Genomic DNA, 17,594 nt, shown 5'->3' with positions numbered 1-17,594 from the left:
TTTTGAGAAATTTTCGTAAAAATGAGGTTGTTACGAAAACACCGAGAAAGGTGTTACGAAAGTTTGGCGCGACCAATTTAGATAGTTACTAGTTACTAAGAGAGAGAAACTGATGTTCCATGATCCAGGTTCGGAGTTTGGTTGTTATTCTAAGTTAAAAGATCAATTCCATTCTTTCTATTGTACGTCTCTGTTATATTTCTAACTGATATGCATACCAGAAGTAGCGTGTGTTCTTCCTCTTCATTTGGAAAGAAATCTCAGCAGACAGCTGATCACTTGCAAGTGCAAGGAACAGGTGGTAGTGGTAAACGTCGTGCAGTCAATAATGACGGCCAGTCAACTTGGGTTAGCGATGAGGAAATCGTTCCAAATAAGAAGTTTAAGTACAACCATTCCTTATATCCGACAGACGAGACAATTCAGAGTGGTTCAGGTATCAGTATCAACTCAGAGCTTTCCCTTCCGTGTTCTACGGTTAAAGGTCCCTCCGCCACTCCAACTCAAGACGATAAAGTGAAGGTGAAAAATATGATATCGATTAAGACTGAGCAAGAGGATGACAACAACAATTATAACAGTGATGAAGACCAAGAAAACTTCAATTACATGCAAATCAGAATGCAGAACATGAAGGAAAATGAAAATTTTCTGGCTAGCATTGGTGTGTTCAAAGCAAAAGAGGAGCTAAAACAATCGGTGACCCCACCTTCTAAGAAAACTGTTAGTCAGAGAGGTCTGAAGTTGAAACGAGAGCCAGTTGAAGCTCTCCCTCGGAGGAAGAGTCTAAGAATAAATAAATTGGACACGTTTGGTAACCCTCTGCCTGAACCTGACCCTAATTCTCAGAACGTGCGTTCTCTGGATTCAATTCCATTTGGTCAACTCATGTTTCATCAAGATGAAGTAGTTGCTAGATTGCCAGAGGGACCAGTGAGTATGAAGGACTGTGTTTACTCTAAATATGAGGAGGAAAAAGCATTCAAGGATGTTGATCAATTTTGTACCTACATGCAAAAAGCATCGAATATTAAACTAGAAAAACCGAATAGAGGAAACAAGCAAAGAGACATTGAAACTTGTGATAAAACTGGATTGTTTAGCAAAATGGCATTAGCGGAAGAATATGTTGCAAAGGTTGTTCCTGATAGAGTATTTTCCATTGACTGGTACCCTTCAAAAGACAAATTAATGGTTGTTGCAGGTGATAAATGTGGACACATTGGATTTTGGAATGTCATGGGAGAAGAAAACAGTGAATCAGAAATTGTAACTGCTTTCAAACCTCATGTTAAACCAGTGTCTCAAGTGTCGTTTTCCCTTACAAACAAACAAAAGTTATACTCCAGCAGCTATGATGGCACATTGCGATGTTTGGATTTTGAGAAAAGTATTTTTGACGACGTTTTTTCTGTTCCTGTGGAAGATGATGATCTTTTGAGAGATTTTAGTTTCGTGGACTCCAATGTTATGCTAGTTGCACGTTACACAGGATTCTTTTCCGTGGTCGATATCAGAACATCTTCAACTTCATCGGTGAATTCCTACATGGCCAGTAAGAAAAACCTTCATACTATCCACGTGAATCCCCAGTCATCAAACCATTTCATCACTGCTGGTGCCGAAGCGACCATCAACCTGTGGGATTTTCGCCGTCTAGATAAAAAATCACCCAAATCTTTGATCACTTTGAAAGATCATTCCAAAACTGTTTCCAGTGCTTACTTTTCTCCAGATGGCCAGCAGATCCTGTCGTGTTCAGCTGACGACTCCATTCTCATTTATTCTGTGTCAGATTCTTCAAAACCCCAACTCTCCAAACGCATTCGTCATAATAACTGCACTGGTCGTTGGTTAACTAAATTCAAACCAACCTGGCACCCAACTGTTGAAAATGTCTTTGTCAGCGGATCCATGGCTCGTCCTCGCAGAATAGAGATCTTCAACTCCACCAAAGGATCGTTGATTTCCTGTCTTGAAAGTGATAACCTGAATTCTGTTTGTAGCCTGAATAAGTTCCATCCCTTCAGACCAACGACGGTAGCAGGGGCCAATTCCAGTGGACGTCTCCATGTGTTCATGTAGGGCCCAAAACCTTGCCGAAATTCATTGTTAGATCATCATCTTATTGGACAGTCCTACCAGCCTCTGAAAAATCTAATTTGTTTTCTTTTCAGGGCTTTTTATTGTTTTTTTTAGCACTGAAAAATGTTGATGATCAATGCTTTTTTAAAATTATTTCTTTGTAGAGTTGATACAATGTTAATATGATTCTTCTGGTTGATGATCATGGTGATCTGAGAAATTTACTAGTGGGGTTAAAATATGCCTCTGTTTAAGTATTTAATATAGAATATTCTATATGACTTCCCATAGTAGTGAAATTTCAGTTGGTGTCCATTTTAACTATTTTCCTGTCAAATTTCTTGCTCTGTGAGATGAATTTTTGAAATTTTTAAATTTTTATCAATTTAAAAAAGTTGAAACATAGTTATGGTTGTTATTAGACTCATAGTTTTAGAAAATGTGACTTGTTTTAGCCAGCAGTCTACAGTGGAGTAAAACAAATTAGTTTGTAGTTTGGAAAAGTGTTCACATACATCAATTCTAGTCTAGATTCAGATTTGAAACTCTTGTTCCTGATCCCCCACTTCCTCTACTAAAGATTAAAAGAGGGGGGATTTTGTTTTTGAAAGGGAGGGGGTGGTGGATTAGCAATCTAATATCCAGTCTTCCCATTAATTTCTGAAAACATTGATGGTGGTAGTAGTAGAATTATTTAAGCACAGAAGTAAGTCAAAATAAGTGAGCCATTTACTGTTTTTTAATATGCTTTTTTTTACACACAATCATATTGTTTATGTAATCACTGTATATTACTAGGAGGTCCTGATAGCTCAGTTGGTAGAGTACTCGCTTCACAAGCAATGGGAACAAGATTGATCCCGTGTGCAGTCTAAATTTTTTTCTGATTCCCGTGTCCACCCAGCTGAAATTGGGTAACTGGGTCTGTTAGATCTGGCGGAAGTACTTTGCAATAGACTAGCATCCTATCCAAAGGGTAGCAAGCAACTTTGCTATTGTCTGTGCCTCGCTATAGAAACCAGGATAAACTCCAGCTCCATGGGCCTGGTGGCTCTGAAGGACTTTTTTTTTTTTTTATCACTCTATATTCTTATCTTGCATTTTCAAGTTGTTGAAAATCTTCCATGTTGTTAAGTTGATATAATATGTCACGGGGATATTGATTTTTATATTGATTTGTTTGTGTTATAATGCTATGTATTTACACGAGGAGAGTGTAAAAGTTGTTTACTACCCTTTTCAAGTTTGTATTGTGAAGTTCAGTATATTTTTTTTCAATGGATTAAGTCTGACTACCTTCATTCACCACATCACCATTATCACTTCACAACACCACCAATGGTCATCACCTTTTTTTTTACCTCCAATACATTATCATTATCATCAAAGCTAATCCCATCATCATCAGTGTCATCATCGTCATCATTATCAGTAGATTTGAACTTATTGAAGAGGATCAGCATTATAATCACAAATTTATATTGAAATGATCACTTATTTTTCAAATTGTTACAAAAAAAGAAAACATAAGAATTTTTTCATGTCCTTCCTAATTGTTACCGGTAGTATTATTTTATGTTTTTTTCTCAGATGCATTTTAATTCCAATGTTATGTCCATTGATTTTACATAATGATAATATTACTATGCTATCTATGTTTGGGGATCTTCTTGGGTTTCCCTTGTTCGTGGAGTGGATGACCTTTCTTCTCTCTTCTCACCCCGACCCTTGGGTGGGGTACCTGACTTCACATAGTGGGCAGGGAGAGGTACATACACTGAGTCTTCTATTCCCCTATATATATCTGTTTTCCAACATGCTTTCTGTCTTTGTCTTGGAATGAAATAATTTGGTTTTGTCCTGGCAATGGCTGGATACCCTGGCTGGGAGGGCGACAGTCAAATGTATAGTTATTTTTTGGGAGATGAGATTTCTTTTCCTTGTAAATCATCTATCTCTCTGTTATGTACTGTATTGTTTTTCCTTTTACATATGTCGTATGATTTGTATACAATCTTGGCGGGGACCTGTGCTCGTGTCTGGATGAGACATTTTAAAAATGAGTACACTGATGGTGTGCCCAGCTGCCCTTGGAATCTCCATCTGTTTCCTATTTGAACCTATTCCCCTTTGTTATACCTTTTCTTGGCTGCTTTATTTGTAATTCAAGACCTTTTTACTATCCCATTTTCTCCCATAGTGGGCAGGGAGATACTTGCTGTTTCTTCTATCCCCTCTTATCTGTTTTCCAATTGCTTTCTGTCTTTGTCTTGGAGTGAGATTGCTTGGTTTTGTCCTGACCTTGGTCGGAGTCCTTGTCTGAGAGGGAAATAGTCGAATGTATAGTTATTGTTTTTGGAGATGATGTTTTTTTCCTTGTAAATCATCTCTCTGTTATGTACTGTTATTCTTTTCATTTTTAACATATGATTTGTATACATTTGAGTGTGTTCCTCTTAGTGGGGATCTGTGCTTGTGTCTGGATGACACTTTTAGGTGATCTCAAACTAAGTACTTTGATAGTGTGCTGGAATATACATCTGTTTCCTATTTGAACCATTTTCCCTTTGTCTTCCATTTTCTTGGGTGCTTTAATTGTAATTCTAGAACTTGTTACTATCCTGTTTTCTTCCTTTTTACTGGCGCTGATATGACCTTTTGTGTTGCGAGCGCCGTAAAACGCTTAAAAACAAAACAAACAACTATCCCATTTTCTTCCTTTGTACTGGCACTGATATAACCTAGATATGTTGCAAGAGCCGTAAAACCCTTAAAAATAAAATGTTTTTTGTTTGTTTTTATTGTTGATCATTTGTCTATTTTACCGGTGCTGCACAGACCAAATGGAATTTCTCTATTATTTGTGTAAAGTCCAATTCTACCTTTAAATTCTCGTATATTTACATTACTTATATCTAGCTGTGTCAAAATCTAAATGTACAAACACCATACTGTTCCAAGGTTTGCTTGTAAACTTGAGTTAATTCCCAAGACTGATGATATGGTATGTGTAATCTTCCATTTACTAGGTATGCATGAAACTCCATTCACTGCGACACTGATATTATCGATATGGACTTTTTTTCATTGAAATTATTGAATAACAAGTCAATCAAAATTAACAGGCTATAGCTCTCAATAGAAACGTGAACCAGTTTTCTTCGTAATAAGATTATACATACTTTCTTCGTTTGGTCCAAAGGCTGTTTAATGAAATTTAATTTTAAAAGGCCTGCCTGTTGTGTTGGATTCTATGATGATACACAATGATTTTTGGCTGTGACTACTTTTACTCAGTCATTAATTACATTTTCCTTTGATGCTGTGGACGTGCAAATTTTCTTTTAGATTAATTTTTAAAAGTACAGAAACTCGAGGGTGAGCACACAACGCAGGGGTAGAAGGCTTGGGTTGAGTGAGTTCAGACTTTTATGAATTATGTGAAAATGAATTCACGTTAAACTGATCTATGTAAAATTGCACTGTTTTCCGTTTCAGCATTATCACTTATTGTGAAAAAAACTATTTGTGCTTTCACTGGTCAATACTTTATTTTCTTTTTAATTAATTCCACCCCCCCCCCCCCCCCCCCCAGTAAATTGTTAGAAAGAGTAATACAGAGTATAATTAGATTATCATTTGTAGTGGTCTTTCAGAACCATCTTAAGGCCCATGAAGCCAGGGTTTTGCTGTTTCTTTAAGTGTTAAATAGGCAGAATTAATTGTTTGATGTTTTTTTTTTCTGGAGAGAACGTTAGTCTCACACAATACTTTTTGCCTTTGCATGGGGAGCTAGTATTCTACCATTAAGCCAAAGGGACCTGTTATTTTCATTTCATTTGGACTCTGTACCATATACTCTTTCTCTTTTGTATTATTGCTTGTCTATTCAGGTGTGACTTTTGCCTACGCTTAAATATTTTCTTTTAATTTTGAAAAGTCAATAATGTTATGGTCATTTTGTACTTAAGTTTCTTTTTGTTTCTTTTTTTCTTTTTTCTTTTTTTTTTTTACTTACCTATATGATATTAAGTTGCTACATTACATAATTTTGAAACGTATACGACTTTCTAACTCATTGCTTTTCCAATTCTATATATGTCCTTTTTTCTATATGTAGCTGTGTCTTTTGTCCCCACTATGTCTATTTTTTAGTGTGTGCGGCTATGTGGTCTTGTGGTTTGACACCGCTTTCGGATTGGAAGGTCCTGAATTCAAACCTTACTTGGCTTATTGTTGAGTCCTTGTAAAAGGCTTTTTACTCACATTCTCTCAATGTACTCAGATGTAAAATGAGTACCTGACCTTCAACAGCATTGTCTCTGTTGATTGGAAAATAATTGTAATATCACCTAACAGGCATCATGTTTCGTTCTACATGTTACATTTGCTGTTGGTCAGGGAGCCTTTGCAAAGCGCTTTGAACACTATTAGTGAATATTGTGTTATCTAACAGCTCAAGTTTTTTTTTGTTTTTTTTTTTAAACACCCTTCCATATAATATATCTATATTGTCCTTTGTCTTGGTTTAGGCCATTTGATTTTCCGCTGGCCATTTTGTTTTGTTTTTGTTGGGTTTTTTTCTTGCTTGGATGGGAAGAGAGAGAGAGAGAGAGAGAGTTACTTCATCTAGTGAGTTGATGTTAGTTGTTCATACCATTATTGTATTATGATGTGTGTCTGGGTGGGGTACTTGACCTCCCATAGTGGGCAGGGGGGTACATAATGTGTCTTCTATCCCCTTATATCTGTTTTCGAACATGCATTCTGTCTTTGTCTTGGAATGAGATTGCTTGGTTTTGTCCCAGCCCTGGCCGGAGTCCTAGCTGGGAGGGAAACAGTCAAATGCAGAGTTATTGTTTTGGGAGATGATATTTTTTTCCTTGTAAATCATCTCTCTGTTATGCATTATTATATTTGTTATTTTGAATGAATGATGTAAGCATTTGAGTGTATTCCTCTTTGTTGGATTTTGTGCTTGTGTCCGGATGAGACTTATAGGTGATCTCAAACTAAGTTCATTGGTGGTATGCTCTTGAAATCTACATCTGATCCCTATTTGTTCCCAGTTCCCCTTTGTCTTACTTTCTCTTGGGTGCTTTATTGTAATTCTAGAACTTTTTACTATCCCATTTTCTTCCTTTTACTGGCGCTGATACAACCTAAATGGATTACGCAAGCACGTAAAACCCTTAAAAACAAAACAAATGATCCTTCTTGGTGGGATTCCATGCTTGATGGTGTCAAAGTAGGCCCAAAGATTGCTCTTCAAATTTACTTCTCTTTCCAGAACTCTGCCCTATTTTGTCTTACAATTTTTGAGGCCCTGTTATTGTTAACCTTCACATTTTGATTTTATCTTCTTTCTTACTGGTGTTGATGTGCATTTACTTTATGATGAAATTGTCCAAATTCGTAATGTATACATTTATATTTGTTTGTTTGTTGGTTTTTTTTCTGTAACTTTTTTGGGACATAAGTTTATTTACTAATCTGAAAAAGACAAACATCATGTGATGTTAAGGTGCAAAATTTATGTTTTTCTGTTACTTTTTTTTTTTTTAATTTGAGTGGAGGGGAGGGGGGTAAGAGAGAAATTTCTGTTTGTTCGCTTCTTCTTTTTTTCATCTAAAAACAAAATAAAGATGTATACTTACATTTGTTATATGTACATAATTAGCAGATTTTATGATGTTTTTATGTGCTGATTGCTTACTCGTGTTTTGTAATTACTTTTTTTAATTTTTTTTTTTTTTTGGTTCAGCCATTTGTGTTCAAATCAGTCAATTCATGCCTCTCAGTCTCAATATTCTTATGTCCAATGTCCAAGATTAGGGCACATTTTTATATGTACATTTATTAGTCCATTTTTTGGAATAAACTCATATCACTAAAACTTCACATTTACCTGTCAGTTTTTGAATGTGTTTGTATGATAAATTAAGAAATAAATGTCCTTTTAGGAATATTTTTGGGAAAGTTTTTTTCAGGGTCTGTCTCGGGAAAAGATTAATTAACCCAGGCATAATCCACAGTGCATTGTGGCAAAGAGACAAATAGGGGCCAAGTTTCTTTCCCAAGGAAAAAAAATGAATGTTGACAATTGGGGCTTGAACTCGGGGCCTGCAGGTGGATGTGCAATGCCTTGATATCCAGGCCATCTCTTGGGCAAAATTAAGCATTTATATAGCGCAATATTCACTGAATTTGTGCTCAAAGCACTTTCCAGAGGATCCCTAGCCAACAGCAACATTAAACTTGTAGGATGAGAGAATCTGTGAAGCGCTATTACAATTTTTTTGTGGACAAAGACAAAGCAGTTACTGGCCAGGCACTCATTTTACACCTGAGTATGGTGAGAGATTGTGAATAAAGAGCCTTTTCCAAGGTCTTAATTATGCGCCACTCAGTTTAAGACTCGAACAGTGGACCTTACAATCTGAAGACAAGTGTCATTTCACAAGAACACACAGTCAACCCCTGAATCACCGTTACATCATACTCCATCCATTGTGGTTCAAAGGTCAGGGTTTTCTTGAGGGTCGCATGATGTCCCCTGTGTAGGATTTTGGGTGGTCTTAGGTTAGGCACATGGGTAGATTACTGCTTGTGCCAAATCAACTTGAAAATGTTCTCAAAGTGTCTTTCATTTTCTCAGGCACTTGCAATCCAATAATATTGCATGTAGTAGTAGTAAGCCTCGCAGTCCGAATGACGCTTCCTGAGAATTGTCTGATTCAGTCATAATCGATGAGTATATCTGCTATCTCCATCCATGTTATTAATTGTTTCCCTTGGTCACGGTCTTGGGGCCAGAGTTTTGAGGCTGTCAAGATCTTGTGGCTTTAGTGCGTTGACCTATAAATCTTTATACACTTCTTTTGTGTTGTGTTCCATCTTTTCCCTTAAAAAAAAAAAATTCTTTGGAGGAGGTAGCTGTTGCTGTGTCTTCTATCCCCCTTTATTCCCTTGTCCTCCATGTTGCTTTATGTATTTGTCTTGTAGGCTTGGTTTTGTCCTGGTTGGAGTCCTTAGCTGACTGACTCAACTTGAGACTGAAGCAGTCACATTTGTAATATGTTTGGGAGATACTACAAATCCTTGGGGATCCTTGTAAATCATCTCTCTGTGGTATACTGTAGTAGTATTATTTTGAATATAGTTTGAGTGTATTCTTCTTAGTGATGTCCTGTGCTTGTGTCTGGGTGAGACTTTTAAGTGATCTCAAACCAAATACACTGATAGCAAGCATGCTCTTGGAATCTACTGTTCTGTTGCCTATTTGAACAATTCCCCTTTTTCTTTCTTTTTCTTTTGAGCTTCTAACTTCAGATCTAAAACGTTCTCTTCTATCATCTTCCTGTTTACTGGTGCTGAAATGACCTAATAGTGCCGAAAGCGCCATCGAACAAAACAAATGTGCCATAAAAGCCTGAAAAACAAACACACCTTATGTTTTTCTTGGGTGCTGAAATGGCTTAAAATTGTCACAAGTGCTGCCTCCCTTCTGGAATTGTTGTGAGTTGAACTCCCTTCAATTTTGGATCTCCTTGACAGGTGAAGTCTTCATCAGAGTACAGCCTTAGTCAACGCTGATGGTTTTCCTCGGATCCGCGGAAATCCGCGATTTTTGAGTCAGAGGAGGAATTTCCTCTTTTTAAAAAAAAACTATTTCCCTTAATCAAATGTACTGGCAGTGAGAGATTCGATGTGTGGGGGAACAAAGAGGTGCAGTTTCCCACTCTCTAGAAGTTATCTAGAGTATCAATGATAGTTTATCATCTCAATTGCTCTAAAAATGTGTGTGTGTGGGAGGGGGGGGGGGGGGGGGGGGGGGGGGTGGTGAATGCTGTAAACATCACGGGGCTTAAAGGCAAGCATTCAAAATATTTTCCTCCCTTTTCAGTTTTTGGCACCATCAGCACTGCTTAGTATCTCCTACTTCTATGGCACTAAACCTTTTATCATTACCTAGTTGCAATCTGTCCAAGTTCTGAACGGGACCTCTCCATATTTTTGTTTTGTCCGGGCCCTGCCTGGATTATTTCTCCACTGATCGGGAAACAATTGGATGGGTTTATCCATTTGTGAGAGATGATGTTTTTTTTTGTTTCTTCTTATAAATCTTTTCTCCATTATGTAAGGTTTTTGATTTTAATACTTTGTAACCGAGTATTAGTTTTATTGAAGATTGGTTGGAGTCTATTGACCTCCCATGATGGGCAGTGATGACACTCTTGGTGTTTCTTCTATTCACCCAACATTTCCTTTTCCAGGTTCTTTTCTGTCTTTGTCTTGGATTGAGATTGCTTTGTGATCTGGTCAGAGTCCTTGACTGGTATCTGGTCAGAGTCCTTGACTGGTATCTGGTCAGAGTCCTTGGCTGGTATCTGGTCAGAGTCCATGACTGGTATCTTGTCAGAGTCCTTGACTGGTATCTGGTCAGAGTCCTTGACTGGTATCTGGTCAAAGTCCTTGGCTGAAGAAACAAACAGTCAAATGTATTTTATTAGTTTTGGGAGGTGATATTCTTTTCATTATAAATTATCTACTTTTTAATTTTTATTTTTGAATATGTTGTTTCTAAAAATTCGATTGTATCTTTTATAGTGGAATCATTTGCTTGTGTCTGGATGGAACTTTAGATAATGTCAAAATAGACACATTGATAGATTGCTCGTGGAATCTTCCATTCCTTATGTGAACCAGCTCCCCTTGGTCCACTCTTTCTTTAAAAATAAAATAAGAAAATAACATTCCCTTTATTCATCTCATAGGGGAAATTTGTCTCTAGGTTCTATTCCAAGGGAGGACTGGAATAACCCAGGCGTTAGCCGCAGTACAGCGCCGCAAATTGAGCTAGGGCGAGATGACATGCTCAAGGCCACACAGTGCAGCGGTGGGTGATCAAACTCGGTACCTTTCAGGTATGAAGCAAAGACTGTACCACTGAGCCTCGCTGCCCGTGAAAAAAAAAAAAATTGAAAAAAAGGATGATTATTTAAAAAACTAAAGAAAAAAAGTTAATAAATAGATTTGGTGCTTTTAACTTTTAATGTCTGATCTACAACTTTTCTCCCATGATTTTCCTATTTATTGGGGCTGAACTGTCCTCAAAGTGTCTCAGGCACCCTAAAACTCTTTCAAAACAATCAAATTCCTGTTCTAAGTGCCTCATGGCTCTGAAGAACGAGTTTGATTCATCGACACATGTCTGGTCTTTTTAATCTAATTTTAATTTTACCCATTTGTTTTCACGCACTTTTATTTTTCTTCAATTTCTCACAGTCCCAGTGTTACAATCCAAAGACTGGAAAGTCACAACTGAAATTGCAGTGTTGGTCTTTTTACCAAAATGTCAGGAGGGAATCGATGGAATCATTTTTCAAAGTGTAGAACCAGACGTGGATTTAAGATTTAGCCGAGAAGGGAATGTCGAGAAATTTAACTGCCTAGAAGCTGGTAATAAATGTCAACAGCACCTAAAATTGTCAACGAGCCATAAGACCGAAGTGGGAAGAGCTCAAGTTGTAGATGGTTCGGATAAGTATGTAAGTCAACACACCATGCCTTTGGATACTTTGATTTGCGGTTTATGTGACGAAACATTCACTGACCTCAATGATTTTGTGGTCCACAAACAGACAGGATGCGGCCCCAACCAACATGGGTCGGTCGTCAAGGTGGAGGAGCATCCACAGGCAACTGGGCCACCTCTCTCTCAACCAATGTCTGCCCCAGAGATGCAACAACAGCAGCAGCAGCAGTTGCAACAGCATGATCAACCAGTGGTACCCGTACAGCTTGGTGATGTCGGTCAGATCTCCAAATTGTCATCCCATAATGATGGAGATGCTGGTGAGTTGTTGATGTTTGTCAATGTCATTTCCTTTTGGTGGATTGTCTTTATTTTATTTTAAAAATTTGTTTTTCTATCTTTTCTTTTCTTTTTCTTCTTTCTTTCTTTTTTATTTTTAAAATTTATTTTATTAATGGGAAAGCAGGAGGAGTAAAAGGGGGGGGGGGGATTGTTTGCAGTTACACATATGGTAAAGAGTTAAAGAGAGGTCTATGAAAGTGCATAGAAAGTGATGAGACGATGAGAAGACCAGAAAAAGAGAACTGTTCAGTAATCCCCAGGGTTCAGTACTTGGACCCGTTCTTTTTGTTCTGTACGTTGGCCCCCTGTCTAAAATCATCAGAAGTTTCGGTCTGTCTTACCATCAATAAGCTGATGATACGCAATTGTACTTCGTCTCCAATACAAGAAATTTACAAGAAGTATCAGCTGATAGTAAAAATTGTATCCAAAGTGTTAAGAAATGGATGAATGAGAACAGACTGAAACTGAATGATGATAAGACCTAGGTGCTGTATGTGGGGAACAGGAAGTGGAAAAGTGAAACAGATTTGAAGTTGGGGGATGCCTCCATTCAAATTGTTGACAAAGTGAAAAACCTTGGCACATTCTTAGACTCTGGACTGTCGATGGAGCATCAGGTTAGATCTCTCTTTTTCCAACTAAAAAAGATTGCTTCCATTTGATGGTTCATCTCTGAGAATGTGACCAAACACTTGGCTGTGTCCCTCGTACTATCGAAATTGGATTATTGCAATGCTCTGTTGTTTGGCATTTTGCAATATAATCTGAGACATCTTCAGATTGTCCAAAACAGCGCTGCCAGACTAGTATTCATGAAGCGTAAGTGCGATTCTGCCAGACCTCTGCTTCATGACCTTCATTGGCTGCCTGTTGAGAAAAGGATTAAATTCAAAGCTTGTGTTTTAGTGTATCGTTGTCTTGAAGGTACTGCCCCTTCCTGCATTTCGGATCTAATTGAAAGATATTCAAAACCCCGCCCCTTACGTTCGGCCAGTGATTCCACCAAACTCGTTGTCCCTCGAATTAGGAAAAATGCTGGAATGAGATCCTTTTCTCATTTCAGACCCTCTGTTTGGAATGCCTTACCAAAGAGCATTCGTGAAAAAGAATCTTTGTCTATTTTTAAACGTTCGCTTAAAACATATCTGTTTCATCTTTAGTTGATGGTATGAGAAGCAAGATAGGTCTGTCAGGTTTCTGTTGTGTTGTGTTGTGTTGTGTGTGTGTGTGTGTGTGTGTATGCTTGTGTGTGTGAATGAGTATGTTTCAGCCAAACTGATTTGTAATTTAAGCGCTTGGAGTCTGGTGTCTCAGAGTTATAGAACTATATAAGTTTTCAACATTATTATTATTATTATTATTATTATTATTATTATTATTATTATTATTATTATTATTATTATTATTATTATTATAATCCATTTTTTAATACTAGATGTTCATTTTATTATACAATTCTTCCTTAATCTAATGCCTTCAATAGCAATACCTAATGCTTTAAATGTGGGCATTTTTATAGTGCAATATCCATTAGACATGCTCAGAGCACTTTACAAGTGGTGATATTCAGACAACACTGTTAATGACCAGGACCACAAAGCCATGCTTATCATGAAGAACGATACATGACGGCTGTTCTGTAAGCCGCAATTCAGCTCTTTAGATAAAGACAACATTTTAATTGGCAAAGTTCTCATTTTACACCTGGATATGGTGAGATAATGTGAGGACAAAGCCTTTTCCCAGGACTCAAATTTTTGCCTCCAATCAACAAAGCGACTCCAACCAGGGAGGTACAGGCAGGGACGTGGCTATATTGGTTGATTTGGTGCCTGGCACTGCATCCATCTTTTAAAAATGGATTACAGCATTTTTAAAAAGCAAAAAAACTGAGAAATGGTATATACCGCCTCTTATTTTATTGAGCAAGTCTTTTCTTTATTTGTTTTATTTCTTTTGTATTTACAAATAAACCATGTTTTAAGTCATTTTATTATTATTCTGGCACCACCTTATACTGTAAGCACGCCATGCCACTGGGTACAGGTCAGAGGCAGGATTCCATATACAACAAAGCGCATATCGGGTTGAGAGATGGGTTACAATAGGTTACAGGAGGGTACCAAACAAAATTACAGTCGAATCTCATTAAGTCAACACTTAAGTAAGTCCTCTTTTGCTTAAAGTCAACACTTTTTGTTGGTCCAAGTTTTCTATTCTTTATCTAATGTAAAAGTTGCTGCTCGGAGCTCGAAGAAATTAATAACAATGTAAAATTGAATGTAAGCTTCAATTTAATGTAGGAAAACAGATAAAATGGACGTTTCGGGTTTCCCTTTTATCAACAAAACAGGATGAATGAAAAAGGATGAATGAAGTCTGTAGTGTTTCATTCATCCTGTTTTGTTGATAAAGGGGAAATCCAAAACGTCCATTTTATCTCTTTTCGTATATTAAATTGAAGCTTATATTCTTTATCTAAGTGTGTTCTATTCACAATGGATAAAGTCCTTCTTGCTTAAAGTCAAGACAAATCTCCCTGGTCCAATATGGTTGATTTTACACAGGATTCCACTGTAGTCTATTGCAGGCTACAACAAAATCAACTGCAAATCTTTACATTTTACATCAACAGTGGACACATCCAGGGCAGACACTGCAGATACGGCCGACCTCACTTTTCTCGATGACGTCCACAACATGGAGGCAGAACTGGGCCTGGTGGAGCGTCCCTCTGACAACAGTTCCAGCAACGAGGCCTCCACGCACACCTATGTCATTCTGAAGGATGCTGTAGATCTGGAGACCACTGATGCTGGAAGTCAGGACGCCGAAGCCAAGATGGAGTCTGCCTTTTCCCAACTAGAAGGTAAAAACCAGGGATATTATGATAAGTGGCCCACTGGCACTGTGTAGTTCTAGTTTTGTCTTTGTAACCTTAACAATCTCTTACCAGTCATGGAACATTTCCGCATTCGTTATGATGAAACCCACAATTTTCTCATTCTGATTTCTTTGTACATCACAAAATTTTAAAGTACAGTCGTGTCTCTTGTGCTTTTATATAGTGCAATATTATTATTATTATTATTATTATTATTATTATATTATTATTATTATTATTATTATATTATTATTATTATTATTATTATTATTATTATTATTATTATTATTATTATTATTTTATTATTATTATTATTATTATTATTATATTATTATTATTATTATTATTATTATTATTATTATTATTATTATTATTATTATTATTATTATTATTATTATTATTTATATTTGATATACCGCCAGTATCCACAAATAGTGCTCAGAGGTGCTTTACAATAGTTTTTTTTAGTATCACACATGTTCATTCATTCGACTACAAGAGTCACACACATATCTTGTTCGAAGTTCACATAGAATCACGATAAGCAAAATGAAAAAGATTGGTATTTAGACGATTTTTAAAGACTGGCAGACTTTCACATTGTTGAGTTTTTGGGTGGTAAAGAATTCCATATAATTGGAACCGAAAATGCAAAACCACACTCAGCAAACTTTGTTCTTGGGAAGTTTTTCTCCATTTATGAAGAGCTAGCCGATCGCAGAGATCGAGTTGGTTTATATTCCCTCACAAGGTATTCATTTTCAATTTATAGTTTTGTCTTTGTAACCTTAACCCTCACCTTACCAATCAAGGAAAATTGTCTCATTGGTTACGGTGCAACCAACAATTTTCTCATACTGATTGGGTGGGTGTGACATTTCAGAGAAAATTCTAAAAATAGCGGCTGGTGAGGAAAGAGTTAAGAAATTATATTCTGAGATCTGCATCTGCTGCTTAATGTCGACCTCCATTGTGAAAATTTTGGCATATTATTTTACAATCCGAGTAAGACTTCATTTTTGAACTCATAAAGACAAAAATAAATAGATAAATGGATCTATGATAATATTTGAAAAGGAAATAGAAAGGTGGCTTTGTTGAATGATGTCATGGCGTGAACTGTGAGAGGAGATGTGTGAAGGTTTCTTCTATGTTTGGAGCTGGTGTGACGTCTTCAGGAAATTTGTTCAAGCCTGCAATCATTCTAGGAAAGAAGAGAATTTCCAGTAGTTTGCTCAGCCAGGGAATGCATACATGTTAGACGAAGTGAATAACAAAAGTAAATGGAATGTATTAGAATAGAAAAAAAATAAAAAATAAAATTCCCTTTATTCATCCCCAAGGGGAAATTTGTCTTTAGGGTTTATTCCAAGGGAAGACTGGAATGACCTAGGCATCAGCCGCAAAGTGAGCTAGGGCGAGGTGACTTGCTCAAGGCCACACAATGCAGCGGCGGGTGATTGAACTCAGTACCTTTCTGGTAGGAAGCAAAGACTGTACCACTGAGCCACGCTGCCCCTTGAGGAAGACAGATGATGTGGACGTTTCGGGTTAAAGACAGATTTCCCCTAGATAATGAATAATACAAATTTGATTGGTTTATTTTATTTTTTTTCATTTTAGGTTCTGAACTTGAAGTTTTGTCGACCTCTCAACTGATGGATGCGTCATCAGCAATAAATGACTCCGGGACCACAACAGTTGTAATCAGCCAGGAGGAATTTGAGGCCATTCTACAGAAACAACAGCAGGGTCAGATAGCTGTTTTCAAAGACAGTATCCCGGCAAAAAGTGAGTGAATTGTGGGGAAAATAACGATGATGATTTTGGTATGGATAATGATGCTAATGATTATAAAAGTAATGATGATGATGATGACAATAGTAATAATAATGATGATAATGAAAATCAAATCTTATTTTTTAAAAGTAAAAGTTGCTTTAATTATATTTCTGATATGGTTTCTTTGCATTCTCGCTGATTCCTAGACTGTATATTTTGTTGTTTGATACGTTCAAGTGTTTGTTTTTACTTCCCCATAATTTTATTTTCAATATTTCCTGAAATTCCTTAAATTTTTCACCAACACAAACTTGTTATAAGAATTAGTTAAATTTCCAAAATTATCCAGCGACAGGGAGTGAATTGACTGAGGGGTTACATTTTCAAATTGTACACGTTGTTTCCAAATCTTACTCTTCTTCTGGATGGGATTCCTGACCTCCCATAGTGGACAGGGAGGTACTTGCTGTGTCTTATATCCCCTTGTATCTGTTTTTCAATTGCTTTCTGTCTTTGTCTTAGAATGAGATTACTTAGTTTTGATATGACCCTGGCCAGAGTCCTTGGCTGGGAGGGAAACAGTCGAATGTATAGTTTTGGGAGATGATATTTTTTTTCCTTGTAAATCATCTCTCTGTTATATACTGTTATTTTTCATCTTTAACATATGATTTGTAAATATTTGAGTGTATTTCTATTAGTGGGGACTAGTGCTTGTGTCTGGATGAAACTTTTAGGTGATCCCAAACTAAGTACTTTGATAATGTGCTCTCGGAATCAACACCTGTTTCCTATTTGAACCAATTCCCCTTTGTCTTGCCTTTTCTTGGGTGCTTTAATTATAATTCTAGAACTTTTAACTTTCTCATTTCCTTCCTTTTTACTGGTGCTGATATGACCTTATTGTGTTGCAAGCGCTGTAAAAAGTCCTTAAAAACAAAAACAAACTTTTTTTCTCCA

General features: G+C 36.9%; 2 protein-coding genes across 3 annotated transcripts in view; both read left to right on the top strand.

Moving 5' to 3' along the window:
* LOC144977455 (uncharacterized) overlaps nt 1–17,594 on the top strand; it is a 49,050-nt gene that overhangs the window by 251 nt on the left and 31,205 nt on the right. For both annotated transcript variants that reach the window (XM_078922692.1, XM_078922693.1), the window contains exons 2-4: nt 11,374–11,943; nt 14,604–14,837; nt 16,476–16,643. In XM_078922692.1, coding sequence (XP_078778818.1) covers nt 11,652–11,943; nt 14,604–14,837; nt 16,476–16,643 — 694 coding nt within the window. In that variant the 5' untranslated portion in view covers nt 11,374–11,651. The remainder of the gene's footprint in view (nt 1–11,373; nt 11,944–14,603; nt 14,838–16,475; nt 16,644–17,594) is intronic.
* Nucleotides 6–7,984, top strand: LOC144977456 (WD repeat-containing protein 76-like). Its single transcript, XM_078922695.1, has one exon. The coding sequence runs from the start codon at nt 211–213 to the stop codon at nt 2,083–2,085; it is 1,875 nt and encodes a 624-aa protein (XP_078778821.1). The 5' UTR covers nt 6–210; the 3' UTR covers nt 2,086–7,984.

This window comes from Berghia stephanieae, chromosome 7, assembly GCF_034508935.2.
Source record: "Berghia stephanieae isolate SIO BIC M18660-M18661 chromosome 7, UCSD_Bste_1.3, whole genome shotgun sequence".
In the NCBI taxonomy this organism is placed as follows: Eukaryota; Metazoa; Mollusca; class Gastropoda; order Nudibranchia; family Aeolidiidae; genus Berghia; species Berghia stephanieae.
This window is presented reverse-complemented; position numbering and strand designations above follow the sequence as displayed.

Excerpts from the sequence above, each read along its gene's own strand:
- LOC144977456 (XM_078922695.1), top strand. The coding sequence starts at position 211 with ATGCATACCAGAAGTAGCGTGTGTTCTTCCTCTTCATTTGGAAAGAAA.